The sequence below is a fragment of the Triticum urartu genome, chromosome 3 (genome assembly GCF_003073215.2).
Source record: "Triticum urartu cultivar G1812 chromosome 3, Tu2.1, whole genome shotgun sequence".
Lineage (NCBI taxonomy): Eukaryota > Viridiplantae > Streptophyta > Magnoliopsida > Poales > Poaceae > Triticum > Triticum urartu.
The window spans coordinates 1168846-1192321 of record NC_053024.1 but is presented as its reverse complement, the minus strand read 5'-3'; the positions used below and the strand labels follow the sequence as shown (position 1 = coordinate 1192321).

Sequence of the window (23476 nt, the reverse complement as noted above, 5' to 3'; positions counted from 1 at the left end):
AGATGCATTTTCTCAAGTGGGGCATGTGTAGAGTCCCAAGCACCAACACTATTATTGCTTTTGATGAGTGGAAGGAGGAGGAACCGGAGGGTATACCTCTAGAGAAGGTGTGGGTACGTTTCTTTGGTGCTCCACCAAAATTGATGAAGCATTTTCTATATTGGAGTATGGGTAAATAACATTTCTATATTGCAACTCACATCGCAAGGAATCCACAACTAAGAACAGCCAAGAAACTGTGTTGTTGACCATGCGTGTGAACCAAAAGAAAAGAAAGCTTCCTCATGCATCTCGGATGAAATAACCAGTCAATTAGGAACATCAATTTAATTGAACCCTAATCGGTGTTGACCAAGTGGCTAGTAGCGCGCGGTTGTCTGTGCCACCCGGATTCAAGCCTTGGGCTCCGCAGGGTGTGTGTCTGGGTTGTTTCTTGTTTAAATGCCACAGGGGCTAGTTTAGTTGGTCTAGTTGTTTTTAAAATGAACCCGAAATAATTCATTACAACTGGCACAATTAGATATAATAAATGTACATGAATGAAATATAACATCTGAAGACGTAAAGTCATCAATAGAGATAATATGATAAAGCGTGTAAAAGGATACCATTCTGCCAATTGTTTTGAACACGAAAAAACCATTCTATTCTTTCTTTTCTCAAGTAACTACGAAGAGGGACCAAAGAGATTCACAGCACAGTTAATGGGGAGCTACATGAAGGTCGACCTCATGACTCATGACTGTATTTCTCAAGCGAAATGTACAGATGGTAAGCATGTCACTTTATTTATACTTCTAGCCCCACACACTCATGGTTGACAAAATGCACATTAATTACGAAAGACCAATAAAAGGGCAGTGTTTTATCTTAACACCCAACTCAGGAACCTTTTTGTTTTTTAATTTTGAAATTACAAAAATTACCCTTTTTTTACTTCTGCGCCGGATCAGAAGTACTCCTTCTGTCCCATTATATAAGAGCGTTTTTTACACTGGTGAAGTTTCAGAAACACTTTTATATTATGGGACGGGGGTAGTATTACACTAAAAGTTAGCCCGAGTTGGTTGCAGCGGGTCTTCACATTTCTAGTAAATAATATCCATATGTAATACCTCTCAAGAAAGAGAAGTTGCTAATTAATTAGCACATATGCATATGAAATAAATACAGCTGTTTCTAGAAGCAACAGCGCAAAATACAGCTACGAGTCTAAGACAATATAAGAAGATTGCAATAGTTCAACTAAAAGTCAATATTGTTATCCCTCCAAGCCTTTTTGTGTGACACCCATGGTGTTATATAGCTCCAAAAGGGTGTTATGAATTTTTATTTGCTCTCTCCATTCCATTTATAATGTCTAGTCTATTAGTTGTTTCGGTAAGACCAAGGAGGAGCCTAGAGTGGTAGTTTGGATTTTACCTCTGGTTAAAATGTGTATTAGTTCATTAATTTCCAGCAGTTGTTTAATTGCCCATCTGATCAAACGTTGGGAGTAAAGCAATAGTATGGATGCATCGTGTCTGGAGTAATAATTGTTTCCTGTTGCTAGCTATTCAGACTAAGCAAATAACAAGCATGCACGTGTGGGTACGAAACGAGCTGAGGGGGGCGTGCGGATGGTGCAATAACTGCCCTACGACCAGATAAGAATCCGTGTATATGCAAGTAACGAGTGGAGCTAAAATAAGCAATTCGGGTGTAAAAAGATAAATGCAGGTTACAATTATGAAATTGTGCTAACTAAAAGATCATAAAGAAGGGAGTAGTGGGAGTAATAATAAATGAAACTTTAGCTACAAATGAAAGGTGAATAGAGAGGTGGCGAACCTTTGATTTTTCCAGCCTTCACTCTCATACACTTGAAGAAAACTTTGCTGAAAGTTTATCCGATTCAAAAAGTATCTAATCCCCTTAGGAATTTTCAATAACTCATCGTCTGGTCCACTCTCTGTTGTTTTTTTCCTTCTTATTCTTTTAGCAGTTGGCTTTAGGGGAGTGTCCACAGGGTCGCCAGTTGGCTTCTTCACGGCTCTTTCTCTTTGAGTTTGCATAGCGTCACTAGGCGACTTATGTGCAACTGATCTAGAACGAAGAACCCTGGCACTGTCAGATGATCTCAAATGATATGTTCTACTTGACGTTGCCCAGGAGTATTTCCTTCCCCTGTTTGCTGCCCTTTTGAAAGTTTTCCTTTCCCCCAATAGGGTTGTATGTGGAAAAGGAAAACTTCCCCTGTTGGCTCTCTCAGGGTTTGCATATTTCTGAGTCTCGGTAATGTCCTCAGCATAGCCAGATGTATTACTTTTGTCCATATCGGATGGCGACCAGAATCTAAATGATGTTGTAGTAGGAAAGAAGAAGACAACTTCCGAGAAATGCCTTCTTGCAGAGCGCAGCCACAACGGAATCGGGATCTCAGCACCTGCAGCAAGTACACAAAGTGTAGTCAACATTTGTGGGTGTATGAACTGATCACATATACATAATATCACCTATAAAACATTGATAGCTAACTTTGCATCTCCAAAATATAACGCATTAATTGTTGCAATCTATAGTTGAAATTACATGCATGTACGTACGAAGTCCATAATTTTCTGCCAGCCGTGAAGCAGTCTCAAAACATGGGCACCACAGTCTATACACAACCTATAATTTAAATCTACTTCTTTTCATATCCAAGGGCAGTCACGATTTCGAGTATACAGAGTTCCGACTAGCTTCCTAGAGATGGATCTAGCGTGAGCAAACCATCAAAACAACAGAGACTTGTAAAGTGAACTTGCGAAGCAATCCATCAATCCACGGGTCTCTCTTCTAAACTCAAAACCCAAAACGAACCAATCCATCTATCCATCACCAAGTTTGGACCGGACGGGGTCGAATGTTTCTATTTGGCCGCCGCTGGAATCAGAAGATGACGAGGATCTAGGACTAGGAAACGGGGTCGAGGAAATCAGACGGGGGAGGAGATGGCCGGACGTGGAGGAATTAAAGAAGCTTGATTGTGGTGAACTACTCATGAGATGCCCTTAGAGATGGCCGGACGTGGAGGAACAACTCACCGTGCTGGGCGCCGCCGCTGCCGGTGGTCTGTCGCCAAGCACGGCTGGGATGGGATGTCTGTGAGCGAGGCGATGGCGGGCGATCGAGCGGTAGCTGGCGAATGGCTTCTCGGGCCGGCCCATGTGCAGCTCTTTGGAGTTTTGGACCCACTAACAGAATTGTGTAGTGTTTTATGACGTGGATCTCAGCCCATTTATGCCTACCAGCAAATATAATTATGAAGTAGTACATGTTAGTTCCATGTGTCTCTTATGATGACAAAATCGAAGGATTCATTGTTTCTCTTGGAGTTGTTGATCAATCATTCAACATTTTCACTCCTTCAATATTTTTCCCCTGAAAATGAGGTCTGAATGCATCAATCTATTAATCAAGCACAAGAAAATTGTTTGGTTAATTAGTGAAAAACCAAGCGTAACCCATTACAGCTAGCTCAAACAGTCGTCATGAGACATGACTGACACCAACCATTACCCTAGCTAACTCCACACACACTGTCTAACACTACTATGGACTAATTCATGCATCGAGTACCATTCTAAAAATAGAGTGAAAGCATATCTCACGTTACTTCCATGAGCCTCTGAAGTCTTGAAGAATATGATGTTGTCATCGGTGTAAAGGAGATGGGATATACCATGGCTCAACCTAGAATTAAAGTGATTCTTCCATCAGAAACTTCACGCTCCAAAACTTTGCACAAATCTATTGCCATTTGGAAGGATAGGAAAGAACAATGCATTTAGTCCCGGTTCAGGAACCGGGACTAAAGGCCCTTACGAACCGGGACTATAGGCCCTTTTTCTACCAGTGATGGAAGAGCTTCTCCATTGTGACTTGTCCCGTGGTATTGCCCTCGTTGACTACATGAGTCGTTGGGTTGGATCAAGTGTACAATTATAACCTTCTCGAGACTCCAATTTTTTTTATTTGCTGGCCTCATTTCTTCTGCTTCGTTGCTTTAATGGGAATCTATGGGTCTTGCTTTGCAATGTAGCATTGGAGGTTGTAGTGTGGGTTTTAAAGTCCTCATGTTAAGCCATAATTTCGTTTTTCTGTTGCCAATAACAAAGCTGTGGTTAGCTCATCTTTGGGCTTACAGATTGTGTTTGTCAGAATTTCATTTGTCAATTTCATCTCATAAATGGTTGTTTTGCTGAACTCATAAAGTATGATACAGATTTGTATGCTGATGTAGATTTAACGGAATTTTCTTCCCATAGTCCCACGGCGGTCAAAGATACTTTTGATTTTGTCTAGCCTGGTGCTTACAAGGATCCATCGCCCGCAAAATAACCGGGTATGTATCATGATAGGAAAAATAAATGCCGGGTATGAAACATACTCAGCGAAGAGCATTTTAACCATGGCAAAGTGTAAGCTGAGTGTTACACTCGGTTGAGTGTACTTGATCACCTTAATTTATATTGGATTAGGGGTTGTAAGCCGAGTGTCAGTTATCGGATAGTCGGCTTATATGTAAGCCAAGTGCAAAACTGTGGCACCCGGCGAAAACAAGTGGTATCACAGCCGACAGAACCTAACGAAGATGCCACATGGCACACCTGTAAGCCGAGTGTCACTTTAAGACATGTGCATAGATGGCCACATGGTTTACTGGTAAGCCGTGACAGTGGTGTCAGCCATGTGTCTCCCATGGTTCACGGCTTAAATGTAAGCCGGAGGAGGGGAGAATGTCGTGTACCTATCTACTACACAGTTTACATGCGAAACTGTGAGGCCTGGGTGCGCCATGTGTCTTAGGACGCACATGGCTTATTATGTAAGCCGAGTGCCCTCTCATTGTGTTTGCCGACACGGTGGGGCTCCCAACTGCTACCACATGTCCAATATAAAACGAGTCTTTAGCTACCGCACTCGGCTTATATATAAACCAGTACATGTCATTTAGTTCTTTGGCTTCTATAAGACGAGTACTTTTTCTGGGCCATATGGCTTACGATTTTGTAAGTCGAGTGCTTGAAATAGGTGACCGACTTATATAATATAAGCCGAGCGCATTGGCTCAGAGACACAACTTATATAATATACGTCGAGTGCTTTTACCTGGGCAGCCCGGCTTATAGTGGGTAAGCCCATTACTGCACTCGGCTTATATGCCAAGCCAGGTACTGTTTCTGGGCTACATGGCTTACGATTTTGTAAGTCGAGTGCTTGAACTAGGCGACCGGCTTAAATAATATAAGCCGGGCACATTGGCTGGGAGACACGGCTTATATAATATACGTCGAGTGCTTTTACCTAGGCAGACTGACTTATAGTGGGTAAGTCAATTACTGCACTCGGCTTATATGCCAATCTGCTTTCCTTTGTTGGTTTGCTGTAACAGCCTTGCAATTGAAACAACAATATATCCAGCAATATAGCTCCACCAAACTCAACATGCATAGATATCCAACCATATGTATAGTAGCTCCACAGAGTTCAACATGCATACATCCAACAAAGTTGCACATATCGAACAAATTTACACCAAACATAACCATATTGTTCATAAGCATAAGATTCACAACCATGAGATCCACTGCTGAGAACATAGCATGTAAGGCCACAATCGATGCCATCCGCTTCGCAAACTTATAAGTTCATTACGACAAGCATGAGTTTCCGATTTTAAAATGCAAACAACCGATAAGGTTCAAAGTGAAGATAAGAAGAATGAAATAGCACTAGTAGAAAAAGGGTCAAACGTGAAGCACATTAGTGCCGGTTTGAATTAGAGCCGGCACTAATGTGTACATTAGTGCCGGTTCGTGGTGGCGATCAATAGTACCGGTTCGTGGCGAACCTTTAGTACCGGTTCGTACCACGAACCGGTACTAAAGAGGCTGTGTCAGCCTGCGGTCAGGCTATGTCAGCCTGCGGTTAGGCTATGGCCCCACCATCACCATTTAGTGCCGGTTCGTACCACGAACCGGTACTAATGAAGTTATGGCAAACTGTTTTTAGTCCCACCTCGCTCCCCTAACAAGCCTTTTACCACCTTAAATATGTTATTTCTCAAACTATCACAAGCACTTGGTCTTCATTGAACTCTATGTGTAGAATTTGCGGCCACAATATGAGTCTTCATCGGTTTATAAATCGTTGATGACTCATATTGACAATTCAGATTATACACACAAAGATCATTGATGATCAAAGTATTTTTGATGTATAAGAGATCATATTGACAATTTAGACTGTAAAGAAATATAAGATCATGATCTAAATGCTCTTATATTTTTTGCGTTCAGTATGCACCATTCAAAGCGACGCCATCAACTTTCAACCGTTTATGCCTTCATTTGCTATTTTTCATGCATTTAATGATTTGTTTTGAGAACTAAATGACCTGGAAATTGAAAAGCACTACAAATGAATTCTGAAAAAGTTGAAACTTGGCATGGTATCATCATTTCACCCACATATCATGTTCAAAAAAGTAGAGAGGGTTACGGCAAAAACTGGATGCACTTTGTTTACAAACTGGACAATCTCTTTCAAAGTATTCGGGTTTCTGATGAAATTAAACTCATCTGTTACAAAGGCATTTCATTTTTTTAAACTTATTACAACTCCAGACTTTTTGTGCATTCAGTATGCACCATTCAACTGCTAGGCGGGAGGAGCTCTTTGGTACCGGTTCCAACTGCTAGGCGGGAGGAGCTCTTTAGTACCGGTTCCAACTGCTAGGCGGGAGGAGCTCTTTAGCACCGGTGCGTGCCACGAACTGGTACTAATGAGGTTGTGTCAGGTAAGGCTGGGGCCCCACCTTACTTTTAAGTAAGCTATTTTTTAGTCCCACCTCGCGAAGAGAGAGGGACTAGGAGCGGTTTATAAGCCCTGAGTGCAGAGACGATGAAGAAGAGGTTCAATGCTCACGTTGCTTAGCTTCAAGCCTTCAGTAATATGGTAGACTGCACGGAGCTATGTGCAGTGCAGTTTAAACTATTCCGAAAGGCTTGAAGCTAATTCACGAGCATTGCACCTCTTTTTTATTTTTAATAACTTATTACAACTCCGGACTTCTTCTGTTATGGCAAAAACTAGTTGCACGTCGGCATTTCATTTTTTATTAACTTTGGTTATAACTCCAGACTTTGACCATCAAGTTTTAACCATCAACTTGGCATGGTATACAAAAATAAATGAATAGAAAAAAATAAATAAAGCAGAAAAAAATAGCAGAAAAAAAAACTATAGCAGAAAAGAAAAAAACTATATAAAAAACTACTCAGAAATAAATAGAAGAAAATAAATATAACAGAAAAGAAAAAATAGCAAAAAAGAAAAAAAACTATAGCAGAAAAGAAAAAACTATATAAAAAAAACTACTCATAAATAAATAGAAGAAAATAAATATAACAGAAAAGAAAAAACTACTCAGAAATAAATAGAAGAAAAAATAAAGCAGAAAAGAAAAAAACTATAAAAAAAATTGGGGCGCTGCCCTGTGGGCCTGCTAGGCCAAGGGCGTGCAATTACAGGCCCTAAAGGCCCAGCAGACTCACAGGGCAGCGCGCAGAAGTTAGGCCCACAAGCCTGCTATATAGAGGAGTTCAAAGAGGCAGCCGCGGCTGGGTTTATAAACCAGTGCGGCTGCCCTTCGCCCAGCGAGGTGGGACTAAAGGTCGTGCCTTTAGTACCGGTTGGTGGCTCCAACCGGTACTAAAGGCCTGCTCTTCCCGCCTCTTGGCCTGGCCAACTTTAGTACCAGTTGGTGGCTCCAACCGGTACTAAAGGCTCATCCTATATATACAGCACTTACGAAAATTTCAGTTACATCTCCCCACTTCGTCTCCAACCTCTCGCGACATCGCCGCGCGCCGCTCATCGATCCCGTCGTCGCCGCCCGTCGCCCATAGTCCGTCGTCGTCGCCGCCGCCCGCCGCCGCCCGTCGTCCGTCGTCGTCGCCGCCGCCAGCCGCCGCCCGTCGTCGTCGTCGTCTCGCGCGCCGCCGCCGTCCGTCGTCGTCGCCGCGCGCGGTCCCGTACGTATACGTCTCTCGCTCTCGCGTACCCGCGCCGCGCGCGCACCCAGCCCGTACGTACGCCGCCGCCCCCGCCCCGTACGACGGCGCCCCCGCTCGTACGTACGGGGCGGCGGCGTACGGGGCCGCACTGCAGTACACACACATATATACACACACACATACGTACACACACACATACACACACACATATACACACACATACGTACACACACACACATACAAACACATATATATACATACACACATACGTACACACACACACATACACACACACATTTTTTACTTATATTCTGTTTTCTGTTTTTTAGAAAAGTTAATTAGATGATCGAATGTTAGATTGATTAATGTCGAATGTTAGATGAATTAGCTAGATTTGAACTAGTTTATTTAGGTATATGAGATTTGAACTAGTTGAATAATTACTATAACTAGTTTATTTTTAGTAAGAAAATTGTCGAACTAGTTTATTTAGGTATTTGAGATTTGAACTAGTTGAATAATTAATATAACTAGTTTATTTTTAGTAAGAAAATTTAGGTATCTGAGATTTGATGATCTAATTAAAATATTATTTGTTAATGAGTTTTTCTGATTATTTAATTTTTTATATATTTTGAGTTTATATAAATGTTAGATTAATGTCGAATGTTAGATGAATTAGATAGAAAAGTTAAATATATAGTAATGTCAATTGTTAGAGATGAATATAGTTAGATATATTAATGTCAAATGTTATGAATATATATTTGAATTGGCTAGATATTAATTAATGTTAGATAGTAATAAGTGTTTAATGTTTCACCTATATGAACATAGGAAATGTCATCTGACAACGAAAAAGATTTCATTATGTGCGAACACTGTGAAGACCAGCGCGGCCTGTGCGACAGAAATTTCCTTGTTGATGGTAGGCGCTTCAGCATCAAGCTGAATGAGATATTCGAAGTGGATACAGTAAGTCACAACGGCAATTGTTATTTGAATGCAAAACTTATGCTTCATTTGCTTCAACTTATAATTTTAAAGCATGACTTATGCTTTATTTGCTTCAACTTATAATTTTAAATTTTCACTATTCTACTAGCGCATCCCCTGCCATGCAAGAATTTTTGTCTTGGATAAGATAGGTTTTAGTGCTATAGATGATATGGAGGTAAAGAGAGTTTACTTGAAGACCGAGCATGGGTATACTTTCAACGTCAAATTATATAATGGAGACACATACACCCATTTTGAATGCAAAACTTGGCAAGCACTATGCAAGGCTTATGCATTTGAGCCTGATATGGTTATCACCTTTGATATTCGTCCGGAAGATGATATTGAAGGTAATATAGACATCTGGGTTGATGTGCAAACGCCTCCAGTTTTACCATTATGTGAGTTTTTCTCAATCATGCATGCATATGTTTATGTCTTTGATACAGTTTATTCAAAAATAGTTGACAACTAATTTGTATTGTCAGCTTATTTCGGTTCAAGCAAACATGTCCGGCGCTTGGTAGACAGGACCTACTACTGCCCCGGGGCTCAACTAAACTGCGAGGAGATAAGTCATTATGTTTCATGGCTCGAGGATCTTCATACTGTCAAGAAATTTTTTTTTCCTGAACTTAGAAATGTTAGTACTCAAAACGTGCGACCAATGGTGATCGTATTCAACTACGGTCACATCTATAATCGAAAGATGGTAAGATTTTTACTATTTGTCCTTAATTAGTGCATCTTTTGCATACATTATTTTTGAAGCTAAACTTTCATTGCTAAGTATATTAATTACTATACGATGTTCTTCAACAGGGACTTCCGATGACAGTTGTGCCTCAGTGGATCAAGACAAAAGGTCGCATGTCAATGGTTAGCTTACGACCAAGATTTCCTACATTGCACATGAGTGCATTCAGGATTTCTGAAAGCGAAGAATGCTTAATAGTGAAAGATTGGAGCAAAATTGTTAACGATCGCAGAGAAGTACTAGGGGGCAGCAAGGAGAAGCGCAACCCAAGATTAGGAGACAGATTCATCTGCATGCTCCAGTATGATGAATCAGGAGAGCTATACATGTTCTATGCTATTCTACCTGAGAGGGAGCAGCAGGAGTGATTTAGCTAGTTCATGATCTTAGTACTTGTCCTCTCTCATGTCCGTATTGTCCTGAACTTCGATGTTGGTGATGATTATGTTGAACTCGATGATATCTTTGCTTCTGTTACAAAGTGAACGTTTCTTCTTTAAGCTAGCCAGTGTTGGTGATGATTAGATAGCGGTAATGACTATGATGATTAAATAGTGGTAATTAATGACGACTACGATTATTCTTAGCTAGCTAGAGTTTATTTATTTATTAATATATGATTATGATGATGATGAGTTATATATATCATTTATGAAAAAACCGCAAATTAGTTTGAACTGGATGGATCCAAGCTAAGTGATCTATATATATATATGCCATATCCATATCCATATCAAGTATAACAACTCATTATAACGTAAAACAATCCTAAATTAAATTGATAACACAAATTTAAATGAAAAATAAAAAATAAAACAAAAACCCACCAACATTTAGTATCGGTTGGTGTTACCAACCGGTACTAAAGGGCTCCCGCCCCCCTGAGCTGGCTCGTGCCACGTGGTTGCCCATTAGCACCGGTTCGTGCTGAACCAGTACTAAAGGGGGGGGGGGGGCTTTAGTGCCCATACTTTAGTGCCGGTTACGGAACCGGCACTAAAGGGCCTTACGAACCGGTGCTATTGCCCAGTTCTGCACTAGTGTAGGAAGCACCAAAAATTGTGAGAATTATATATATTGATAAGGCAGAAGCATGCATATCAAAATTCAACATCATTGTTTCATGCATTCTCTTGGGTTTAAGAAGCACAAGCAACAACAAGGCACACGCATCGACAAATACTTGGACTAGTCATTCTTTTGTGGGGGGCGAAGCGCCATGTGTGATAGATCATACTAGTACGAATGCAAATGACAACATATAGGATAGGCACAAATTAATCTTACCACTTAACTACATCTCCCACGTCTAGGGGAAATACTCACATGTCCTAAGAGGGGAATCAATCACAACGAATATAAAACCCATTAAAACCATATCGATAACACCGTGAAGATCCACGATAAAATGAAATGGATAATTCAAATAGTCTTGATCTCCAGACGAGATTGAGTAGAATTACTGTTGTCCTCCCAATTGGAGTTCCTAATACAATATTGAAGATGGTGGTGGTGATGATGAAGATGAAAGGACCAAAACTAAGATGACCTCTAAAAGTTCTTCAAATCCTCTCTTCTCCTTTTTTGGGTGGTGCGGTGGCGGCTAGGGTTCTCTTCCTCGCCTGGGCCCTTCACGAAAGTTGCTTGTATAGACGTGATGGAGCTGATGGCAGTCCATACGAGCGCTAGGGTTTCTTCAGGACAGATGCCCCATTTGGCTTGATTTGCAGCAATTGTCCTTGGTTTCCTTCCATAATTAATTTTCCTGCCAAACATTGAGAAAATTTTCTTCTCTTTGAAGGGATCATCGTTAGAAATATGCAAAGAGTAATAAGAACTCCAGCGAAACCAAGCAAGAATCACTACTAAGTCATCACAAATTCTCAAGCCATCAGTGGCTAGGCAGGGCCGCCACACCCCCGCGCCCTTCCACCGCTGGAACAACCAATTCAACAACTCCGATGACATGGACGGCGAGGGGGTGCCAACGGCCAGCATTGCCAGGCATACGAGGCCACCATCCGCTACAAATTAGTATATATTTTTTTAAGTTTAATTGTATGGGCAAAATATCGTCTGAGCTATGTAAATTTTACTGAACTTATGTCCATTTGCAAGACTTATGCCGTGTTTGGAAGATACTGCGTGCGGATGTTTGACATAGCCGTTGAATGGCCTGCTTCGCATAAGTGTCCGAATACACGGACATGAACAAATATTATGTCTATTTTCGGGATCGGCGTTGCAGATAACCTTATATGGATCATGCACATTTAAAGAACTAAGGAGTGTGGGTAGCACGCACGGTGAAAAAAGGCTGATAAAATGGTCGGATGTGTCACAATGTGTATACCGTGTCGGAAGTCATTCAAACAATTTTTGATACGGTATGCAAGTTGTGACATGTCTTGCCATTTATCGACATTTTTTACCGGAAAAACTTTACAAATTGCAGAACATATGGAAAACCCAAACAACTTGACATGTTGCCTTGAATTGGTCTCACAGGGGCAAGAAAATGAAAATGGTGTTTTTTAACATCCTTGAAAAGACCTCAACTTTAGCCACAAGGTGGGCAATGCCCATAGTAGGCATCCATGCCATGCTTGAACGACTTCGAAAGCAATATGCATGTTGCGACACGTCCGGCCATTTGTCTGCCTTTTTTTAAACAAGAAAACTAAAGAAAATGCAAAATCTATCGAATAACCAAACAACTTGGTATGGAGCACCCAATTGGTAATATAATGCCATGCAATTTTTTTACAAATTCTAAAACAGTTCGGGATGTTCTTGCTTTCAAAATTTGTTCGGAATTTAAAAATGTTCCTGTTTTTATAAATAATTATACACAAATACAAAAAATGTTCAGCGAACTTCAAAAAACAGTTTTAAATTGTTGTTCCCATTTTTTATTCCAAATTTTTTATTTTTGTTCGTGTTCAATATTTTGTTCACTCTTTTTCAGAAAAGTTCGGTTTTGACATCTGAGCAAATTTCAAAATCTCGGTCATTTTTTAAAATTTTTGTACTAGAAACGCAAATGTTTGCATTTTATGAATAGATTTTGAAAAGGTAAAAAATTTAGATTTTTTTGAAAATAAAATAAAAGGGTGAGCATCTTTGAAAAAGAAAAAAGAAACATTTTATAAAAAATGAATAGATGAAAAGGAAAACAAATATTAGAAAAAGATCGGTTAGACAATGGGCCGGCCTAGCGAAACCAGGGCTTCCGTGAACTGAAGAAGAGGCAAAGTCTTAAAAAGTCAATCAGCACAAGTATTATGATGTCCTAGTGGTTAGTGTGGTTCTCTGGATGAAGAAGTCTTGAGTGCGGTTCATGTCGTCCCCAATCTTTTTTGAAGTTTAATAGAAAATCTGGCCCTAAACATACGGTGTATATGTTCCGGCAGGCAACCCATCATACATACGAAACTGGGTACGATTTGCCAAAATTCCATATTGCCCTTTATATGTTTAGTGATGGGGGCTGTAACCATGGCCCTTTCCCATCGTAATCTCACAGTCGGTACGTAGTCATGATACGAATATATACAAAGAGATTTAGAGTTAGTGACGCTCAAGATAATTAAAATAGGAATATTGATGGTGTTAAGGAAAAACCTTTTACATTTCACTTTGCTCACTGGAGGTATGGTTCCTTGTTCTTGGTAACCTTACTCACACAGTCTGTGGAGAGATGGAGATACAGTGTGGAAAAGTTATCCACAAACAACTGAGTTACTCATTCATACTCGCTTCATGTAGTAGGGTGGTTCACTTGGATTTTAATAGCTAATGGGCTCTTCCATGATCTAAATGGACTATAATGATCGTACACCACCAAGTCAAATACAGTTAAAAGATAAACTATCTCCGGGCTTGTAGCGGATCGCCCACTCCGTTAGATCAGCGGCAAATGTGGTAGTGACACCGTATTAATGTACGGCCGTATCGAGTAAAATAATTACTGGTGATGGAGGAGGCACAGTGGCTCGGGTGATCCAGAAGGCTAATGGCAGAAAAGACCCAAGTCTGGCCATCACTTCTCGAAACCATTTTAATCTCAGCATCTGTCGGAGTGACGAGGATAGAACTTCTAGCTATAGTTCATTCCACACAATGTAATGTGCTAGCCATGACCATGTTCCTGATACCTCCTATTCTCATGTGTTCCCAATTCATCAGTTCTTCTCTCACATTTTTTTTCTTAATTATGTGTGTCTCCATACATGAAGTATTATGCTAGTTTGTATCCAAATAGTTTTGTCGGGGAAGGTGCGAAGATAATGTGAAACAATGTAAGATGATATCTACTCTTGTAAGGATGTGGAGCAGTATATATAAGCGGGCAAGTATTATTGACGCACGTGAAAAGTTGGAGCATCTATTTTCTTGTGGACAAGTTGAGCAGACAACTCACCTAGGGGTACGTAGGTCAAAAAAAATGAAATATGTACTTATGTCTGGTGCATCTACAGACCAAACTAATTCGGTTCTAATATTGTTTTCTTTAGCTACTTCGTCCCTCGTGAACATCTACAGTCATGATTTTGCTTGGATGTTGCAATTACTCCTCACCTCTTACATGTTCTCCTTGATCTCCTTAACTGGCAAGGACATCATCACATTTCATGCGTGGGCGACCAGGCTTTACTTTTGTGAAGTTTAATTATGTCTAGCTACGTAGGATGCATTTTGTGAGAGCTATATAACAGCTCGAATTATGATTTATGAAGCAATATGTTAATTATTAACATATCCTAATGAACTATATATTTAAACTATCTTGTTATCTTAATTATGTAATGCTAGGTTAATATGAGTGCTTCACAAACTCATCCTAAGTGATAGTGACCTTCGGTTGTTGCTACCTTAATTTCGCATGAGATCGGTTTGTACGTTTGTGTGCATCTCTGGACTTGTCCACCTGCCTGGATGCTTGGGAGATCAGCTTGAACGTTTCGTGTGTGTCTCCCGATCTAAAGCATCGGCAAATCAAGTTGTTCAAGAATGGCGGAAAGATCTGTTGGGTAGTGCCTGCACTGTTGATATGTATGGAGGCTCTCAGTGCATGTGTGGGGTTGCGTGAGCAGCTTGTGAACGCCCTGGTTGAGTTCGTAGGGCTGCTCGATGGTTCATTTCCATCTCGCTCCTTATAGCAAGGGCAGGCAGGCTCCATCGGGATTGCGGAGAAGTCGCTCAGGTGAGTTATAATTAGAACTGAATCCAAATGGCCGCTGGATCAATTTAATACTACACATGAATTTCACGGGCACTATATATACACCACTATCATTCACTGAATAGCACTACAGGAAAAATCCATGTTTGCTAATTGTGACGTCCTTTGCCGCATTCCATATCATGGGCACTCCACGAACCTTCTCTTTGTTGAGTACAACTCTTGGCAAACCGAGGAACTCAGCAGTGTTCTCCTTTTTCTAGAAAATAAACTCAGTCACAAAACAACACTTGGCCTATACACCCTTTCTCAATAATTAAGAGAAATGTCACCGATGGCAAATGATGAACGCAAAAGAATTTGAGGTACTTGTCCTCAATGGCCACAAATACCACATGGGCCATGGACATCAAGATGGGCTTTGTGTCCTATGGCATAGCGTGTGCAATCAAGGATCAAGTGACTCCTCTACCGGCCAGAGCGATGCCGCTCTCAGAATAGCAAAAATATGATGCTTCATTCTCCCTCCATTCTGAATTACTTGTCGCACAAATGGATAAAAAATGGATGTATCTAGAACTAAAATACGTCTACATACATCCATATCTTCGAACAAAGATTCTGGATGGAGGGAGTACATCATAAAGGCACCATATTCATCCAGATCTCAAGACTAGATAGTCTCCTTTACCGCCGGGACCAACGTTGCTGAAAAAATAGCAAAAATATGCTGCCACATACATCATAAGACACCATATTCATCCAAATCTCAAGCCTGGATGAAATATGATCAGCACAATACTCTTCTGGCCCCGAAAATGAGGTATGATCAGCAAAGGCAATTGTACTACTAGAAGGACTGCGTGAATGTACTCACCTCCATCTCCAAGTTTCAAGTCCATTTGTTGCGTGACGTTTCTCTATCCTCGGCAAAAAAACCTGGTGGACGCAAGCGAAATTGTGAGCGACGTGGGTGCGTTGAAAGAAAATATCTTAGCCAACTGGCACTTAGTCCGCATGAAGAAAGAGCATGGTGGGTTCACAACATTAGGGCATCTCCAAAGCTGACATGTAAATGTCTTTGGTATAGGTCCGTCTTTAAGTCCGGACATGGTCGGTGAACATGATGCGGGTGGGAGCCATCCAATGGTAATCACGAAGTATCTGGGTGGGAGGACAAAAAGTAGGTGGGACCATGCATGTGATTGGTCAATTACATGTCCGGACTCCAGCAAAGCCCCCCATGTTTTTCTCTGGGATACCAGAATCCGTAGGTCCAAACTGCTAAGCGGACGTATACAGCTTCCCGTTGGATGACAAATGTAGCGGAGGTTTGAGGGTCCGCTCTAGAGATGCCCTCAGATGTGTCAATCTTTGTTTGTTGGGTAGTTGGATCAAATAAGGATGCCCCACCACTTTGTATATTCAGGATGAGGCAAAATTAGGAAAGATTCACTCCCAACAAGGAAAAATAAGCATAAAAGGGGACTTGAGAAGCCTGACTACTGTCCTGTTTGTGACCGTGAACCGGAAAATACTTTTCATGCTTTATGTAGGTGTCCGATAGCGCTTGATCTCTAGACATGTATGGCTAAAGTTTGGTCATTGCTGAAGTTGGAAAAGATGCAAATAATGGACAAGAATGGATTCTTTATAATTTGAAGCTGATCACTGATATTCAGAGAGGTATGCTCCTTTTCGCTTTGTGGTGTGCATTTAATTAGCAATTGAGAGATCTGATCTTCGTATTCTGCTGGAGATGGTCTCAAGCCAGGTGGTGAACATGCTAAAGGTCGATGTTGTGGATAAATGGGTATTTGCTTCATTAGCAGTAGCAGATTTAAAAAGCTTGCTTTCCCTTCATAAAACATGTATTACTCGTATTAGTCAGAGCGAAAACACTGTCAGCGTTCCCGCAAAAAAAGAAAAGAAAACACTGTCAGCGACTACTTGGCTAACCTTGCTAGGGCTGAAAAAAGAACCATCGTGTGGTTGGTTCGTGAACTTATGCAAAGTAGATTGTAAAGAGGATGTTGATTGAGTAATGCTAGTTTATACCCGCAAAAAAAAAAAGATTTGGAAAGATATTGTAGATAAAAAATATATTAGCCTTTTTTAGTTACTGGGCCTGAATGGGCCTCGTGTAGGATGTCCCTTGGCTCTATCTCTATATTCGCCCGTGACAGCCTGACAGGTTCCTCTACTGAAACCTAATCTTACATCAAAAAAAAAAAACTGAAACCTAATCGAGTCGCTGGAATCCAGAACCGGCCGCAAGCCTGGAGCGGCGGCGATGAAGCGTCCCCGCTGGTGCGCTGTCCCTCCGCCGGCGACGGCCCAACAACGTCCTACGACGAGGAGGACAGGTGAGCCACTCGCCCGCCGTCATCCTCTTCCAAGTTCCATCACAGAATCAGCAGGGAAAACTTGATCAGAGAAACGAAACCCTATATTTGTTGCAACACATTCCCGTTGTTGAGAGAAATAGGGTGATTTCAGGGGAAAACGGGTTTGGATCCAAATGATATGCTCCCTCGTCGATTTAGGTTACGGTTTGGATATGGGTTACTGGTATTTTGGTTGCGGTTTGTTTTGTTTCCCCCTATGCATGCCCTCTCGCTTGTCATCCATGGCTGGAAGATTCCAGTGTATGGCCTGGAACAGTTGAGAGCATTGGATACAACTGTTGGGCATTAGCTGGGGGTTTAGGGCTTGTCGGTGGTACGTAGCCACGAGCGGACAGATTCTTGAAAATCAGGTGGCTCAAGGCCTAGGAATGGAGAAGGGGCTGAGAGGTGGAAGTCCAATGTGGAAGATGACATGTAAAACGGACCATATTTTTGTTATGATGGCCCTCCCCTTATCCCCTAGTAGCCCAGATGATGTGATCTGAATTCTGTACATTTTTCTATTTGTAATAATCATGTTTGCTTCTGATAATTTTACTTCTCGTTTGCAGCTGACAAAGTGATGCTGCTGCTGTTTGAGACGCCCTCTGGATTTGCAGTTTTCAATTTTTTTGCGACGCTCATTGAACAACCAAATGCCCTGGAGGTACCTATGGTCTACCCTCTTAATTAGTGATTGATGTGCTTGCTTGCGCTTATCGTTTATCTTACTATCTTATTTTCTGTTTTATCCCCGTTTCCTCCAGAAAATATGGACTAACTTCACTAAGATTGAGAAGGTCAAGAAAGTTAGTGACCCTCCTTTTCTTCCGTCCCATAATTGTGATTGTTATTTCCTTATGTTCCTTGGTGCCATCTTTTTGCGGGGAATATTTCCAATCTCCCCAACTTGTTTGGGACTAAAGGCTTTGTTGTTGTTGTTGAATATTTCCAATCTATTCATCAATTGTCATGGTAGCAGAAAAAACAGCAAAGGTAAAAATTACATCTAGGTCCATAAACCACCTAGCAACGACTACAAGCACTAGAACAACAACTGCCATAGTTGAAGAGAAGCATAGTTCGGAAGGATCCCACCCGTGGACGCACGAACGTAGACGAATGAAGATCGGATCAACACAAGCCAAACGCCAACCGAATCCCGCAAGGTCCACAGGAGACAAACCTCCACACACACCATCCAACGACGTTAGAACCATCACTGGTACGGTGCTAGGTGGGGAGAAGCTTATTCCATCTGCAGGGAGCCGGCCATGTCTCCCTGACTAAGACACAAACCCTAGTGAAACTGAAAGAAACATTTAAAAGCATAGCCCTCCTGGCGGCAAGGATGCGCCTCCATGGCCCTAATTAAGGGAACAGGAGATGAGGCAGACCAGCAGAGGCGCGGCGGGAGGGAGCGGAAACCCTAGGTTGGGTGCCCTGTGCTCTTAGGAGCAAAGGGGTGTGTAACCTGTGGACATGGTGCCAAATCAATCATAGTAGTTATTTTTTTTCTTGCATTGCAGAACGTAAACACACTATTGATTACTTTCTAAATAATTAAGTGGCTACCTAAAATTTCCTCCATAAATTTGTATGTAAAACATGTAGCCTGCGCTTGACTGCATGTACGCATGCCCCAAAACAAGTTATGCACCAAATTCAAATGTAACTGCTAGCAAGGTTGATTTGTAGTACTTGATATGCTGCTACTACTATAAAGCAACACTGTGATCAGTTGTCAAGGTTTTTAAAATCATATTAGTATATATGTCAACTTAATCTGAACTACAGCAGTATTCCATGAAGGACTTGACCATGGTGGGTATATCTTTACTATTGGGATACATATTGAATCAGAATCAACCTATTTGATTAATTGTTTCTTTGGCCCCTTAACATGCTCATCCTTGTATACTTCTTTATCAGGTTGTTTGGTTGAGACAGTTTCAAATTATTGAGGACAGTTCTAGCGCCATTAATCAAAGCACTGGTGTTAATGGAGTTCTTACTGAGATGATCATGAAGTATCACTGCCCTGGGCAGAAAATGGCTGTTGGAGAGCTTGGATATAAAAAAATTATTGAAGAAAGATTGGTGAGTATAAGCTCCACTGGTTTGCATTTACTTTGTAAGGAATTAATCACAATTTTTGCTGTGAATTTTTCCAGAAAATAGCCCGCGTGTATGACACAACTGTGATGGAGTTAATGTGGGGCATACAGAATCGTATGAGACAATTGGTGCCTAGAGAAAAGGCGTATCTGCATGAATCTCAACTGCTCCCAATGAGTCAAGGACTACAAAATGTCTTGAGTCGTTATGATTTTAATTACTTCAACCCAGACATGGTGAGCTAACTAGTTCACATGCTTTCCTTTTCCTTTATAGGGCCATGACATTTAGCGTGACACTGTATGATAGTTTCTGCGTTGTACATTTGGAGTCCTTCATTTTCACACCATATCCTTTCCATATTTGCTTTAGTGATGAAGCAATTCTCTTTCTATCCAGCTCAACGAGAGAATTCTTATTATGGCTTATGCCTTGTTTGAGTGTGACTCATTTGAGAACGAGAAGTCTGGAGACTTGCACCATGCAGCTTCTGTCATTAAAGATGTGTCTGGCATCGACACTGATGCTTGGGACTTACTAAAAATTGCAACAGCTGTGAAGAGGATATGGTGCCCTAAAGAAGCTAGCAATTCTTGTGAGGTAAATTGTATGTATTATTTTGTGAATGTGTTCCAAGCTGCAACATCTGTACATTTATAGGCATATTTGCGACTTCTAAATGTGCAAATATCTCTCTCTTAGTTTTCAGAACACGAGGTAAAGAGGTTGGTCAATGATGCCGATAAATATGAAGTTAAGCTGGATAAGGATGCTTGCTTGAAAGTCTCCAGACAAATGATAACAGTTTTTCATTTTAGGAATGATAAGAAAATACTATTGAAAAAATATATTGCGCAAGCTCTGGACGCATATGAAGCTGAATAAACGGAACTGCCAGAGAAGCACAAGCCCATAGCTTGATGAACGTGGTGCAGCTATGTAATTTGTTCTCTCCAAGAAGTACATACTAAGCTTGGTTGACTTTATTATGTATCTTTCGCAAGCTACTCTTATCTGGCATGCTCAATAGTACTTTTCCCAGGATTGTATTGCTTGGCTATTAACAATACCGAAGGGCAAATTAATGTTAAGCAATTATGTTCAATTGGCTACTATAATTCTGCTTATATGTCATTTTTTCGCTTTCAATGGAATATTGGTCAATGTAACATTATGTCCAAGTAGGTGTGATGTGTGAATGTTCAGTTTCATTGTATTTACTCCTTCTCGGAATTATACCATGAGGGAAAGTGAGTTTCTATCTACAGTTCTACACTGGCGAGGGAGATCAGAATTAGCAATTGATTACAAACAAAAGATATGGGCTCGTTTGAGTAAAAAAAGGAGATCTGTTCAACTTCTATAATCCAATATATGTTCGAATCTTAAAAAGAAAATCCAGATAATGTTTCCTACCCTAAATTTTCTTGTCTTTTTGGAATGTGAAGGATAAGTGGATTGAGTCAAAAGATAAAGCTAACCATAGCAAAGAAAGTAGTAATACAAAGGATTAGAAAAATGAAATATTTATCATGAAAAGAACCCGTCAGGATCAACCTCGATTGCTGAGCATGACCTTCCAGTGCACATAGTGGCATCCCTCTTAACTGCCTTGTAAGATCCATGGTGGCAACAATGCCTTTTACTCACATCCCCCACCCATGATATAAAACACAAGTAGCCTATGTAACATGATTCAGTCTGTCACTCAAAATTGTTCATATCATATCCGTAGTGATACGCCTTATTACATCCATTGTGGCAACAACGTCATTAGCCCACATCACCGATAGTGGCGTGGCCTTCCACCACCACCACCTTTGATATCAACCAAGACTAACATGTGCAATATGATTATGTTTGTCAGTCGTTGTAGCCGCCACACAGATCTCAAACTTGGTGGTACGAGAGGAGCACATCAGCGGTTCATTGTGTCTCGAGAAGATGCACGGTTGTGGCGCCGACGACGCGGGCGGAGCTGAAGGACTAGCTCGATCAGGAGCACAACACCGACAACCATGACACGAGCGGGGTGGATGTGTTGGTGCAATTGGTTCGGAGATGAGGCGGGGACCGGGTTGGGGGGTTCTATCCAGATGAGGGGCGGCGAGATCACGAGGAGAGAGAAAAGAAAGTTTATTTTGATAGACTAGGGACAGGATTGAGATAGGAGTGACAAAGAGAGTTGGATTGGATTGGATCCCGTTGGCACACTGCCAGAATGTTGCTCCAACAAGTGATTCCGTTACACACATAAGGTTCCTTGCGCACAATTCGTTGCCACGTGAAACATTGTGGGACTATTTGAAAAGCGTCATCCTCTACAGGGAATCAATGTGTTGTAGACTGCTAAAAGATGGCAAAAAGGTGGAGCTTTATTTCTCTCTTGTCCTCTTGAAGAAGGCATTTTTCTTCTGCCCCAACGTCTGCCCTTCCGATTGCCACATCGTTTACCGTTTCCATCACGCACCTTAGATGTGCCGGGATCACCACTCTGGCCCTTCTTATTGGAGAGCTAGTTGTCCTCACCAGCGCAAAATCTGCTCATCATTTGAGTGAGAGAGGCCATAGTCCTCAACTTTGAATGCACAAAGTCTCTCAATAGCTACTCATCACTGATATTTTTTCGGAATGTGGCAAGGGCTTCCACTTCGCTGCAATCAACCATCTGGTTTTTCTTCGTAAGGGAGCGATTCCAGAACTAGCGTACGGACTTGCCAGGCTTCTGCACTACCAGTGCCAAGTCATTGGCATCTAGGGGCTTGACACAGGTGCCCTAGGGGTTTTACAGAAATTGGGCTTCTGGTCTCCTATGTGCTAATTGAGTTCAGCGGCAGGGTATGCAACTAGTGCTAGGCTGAGCCCTTGAGCTTTAGTAGCAGGTACTTGATGCTATATGGAAGGGAAGGGTGTAGTCCTCGATCTATCGTAGGGGTCTGTTGATCTGTCGTATAGTTTGATGTTTACTGGCTTGAAGCCTGATGGAAAATCATGCTCCATCCCTCGTTTGTGAAACAAACTTGGTGGGCTCCACCTCATATGCGGGCGATGGCGTGGCGCACATTAGACATCCCTATGTCCTCGTACTTTGTGTAGTCATGGGGGGGGGGGTTCTAGTATTTTGCCAGCCAAGCAAAGCATCCGGCCTGACCAGGAGGAGGACAATTATGCTGGATGATCTGATATAAGTTTCGAGAAACAAAGATTTCTGATTGGGTAGATTGTTTCCCCCAGATTCGGTTGTTAACGCATACTATAGACTGCCATTATCATCGTTAGTGGCGCGCCTGCTAGTGCCTTCCCTTCGTCTATCAAAGCGGGGAGGTTGGGTTTTGCTACGTAGACCCGTGCCCACTGATGCTTAGATATTGTGCTTTCCTCGGCAGCTTCGTCGATATCCTTCATAAGGTTTCAATAATAGCTACGCGGTGCTGCATTCCTAGTCGCCTGCCTCATCTTGGTCTTGTTGTTCCTACATATCTGCCTCTTCTCAGGTTTTATTCTGTTGTCCCTACGGACCAGCCTTATCCTTATATCATCATGGCCGAGTTACCCAGGGTCTCATTCAGAGGTCATTGTCCTCAGGACCCATGCTACTGCATAGGTCATCGAATTCATAACTGTTGTCATTATGGCCGTTATCTCCATTGTCATTATCATCACCATTGGCTTCGTTGCCACTGCCGCCGACTCCATTGTCGCTGCCGACATTGCCATTAGAGTCATTTGGGTCATCTCTATCATTGCCTCTCTGGGGTGTCCACCATGTAGATGTCATTTTTTTGCGGGATCACCATTGGGGTCATTTGGGTCATCCGTGTCATTGCCTCTCATAGGTGGAGGTTGCCTTCCACTTGACCGTGGGTGCGTTGGGGTCTGGCTGGCTGCTCGAGGATTCTTCTGAGTCCTCGTCTGCATAGTCGAATTCCTAGGAGCCGCTCTATAGGACCCTCGGTTAGGTCCTCGATATTGGCTACTAGGTGGG

At 41.7% G+C, this 23476-nt stretch overlaps 2 protein-coding genes across 2 annotated transcripts; one reads left to right on the top strand and one right to left on the bottom strand.

The window, feature by feature from the left end:
• Positions 1-1324: 1324 nt before the first annotated feature.
• LOC125547440 (homeobox protein HAZ1-like) lies at positions 1325-3802 on the bottom strand. Its single transcript, XM_048711303.1, has 2 exons — positions 3069-3802; positions 1325-2425 (listed from the first exon to the last, which is right to left on the bottom strand). Exons 1-2 carry the CDS (start codon positions 3298-3300, stop codon positions 1797-1799), a joined length of 861 nt encoding a protein of 286 aa, XP_048567260.1. The 5' UTR covers positions 3301-3802; the 3' UTR covers positions 1325-1796.
• A 15780-nt stretch (positions 3803-19582) lies between these two features.
• LOC125547438 lies at positions 19583-20570 on the top strand. The gene is made up of 2 exons (XM_048711302.1): positions 19583-20091; positions 20194-20570. The coding sequence occupies exons 1-2, from the start codon at positions 19912-19914 to the stop codon at positions 20374-20376; spliced, it is 363 nt and encodes a 120-aa protein (XP_048567259.1). The 5' UTR covers positions 19583-19911; the 3' UTR covers positions 20377-20570.
• Positions 20571-23476: the final 2906 nt, after the last annotated feature.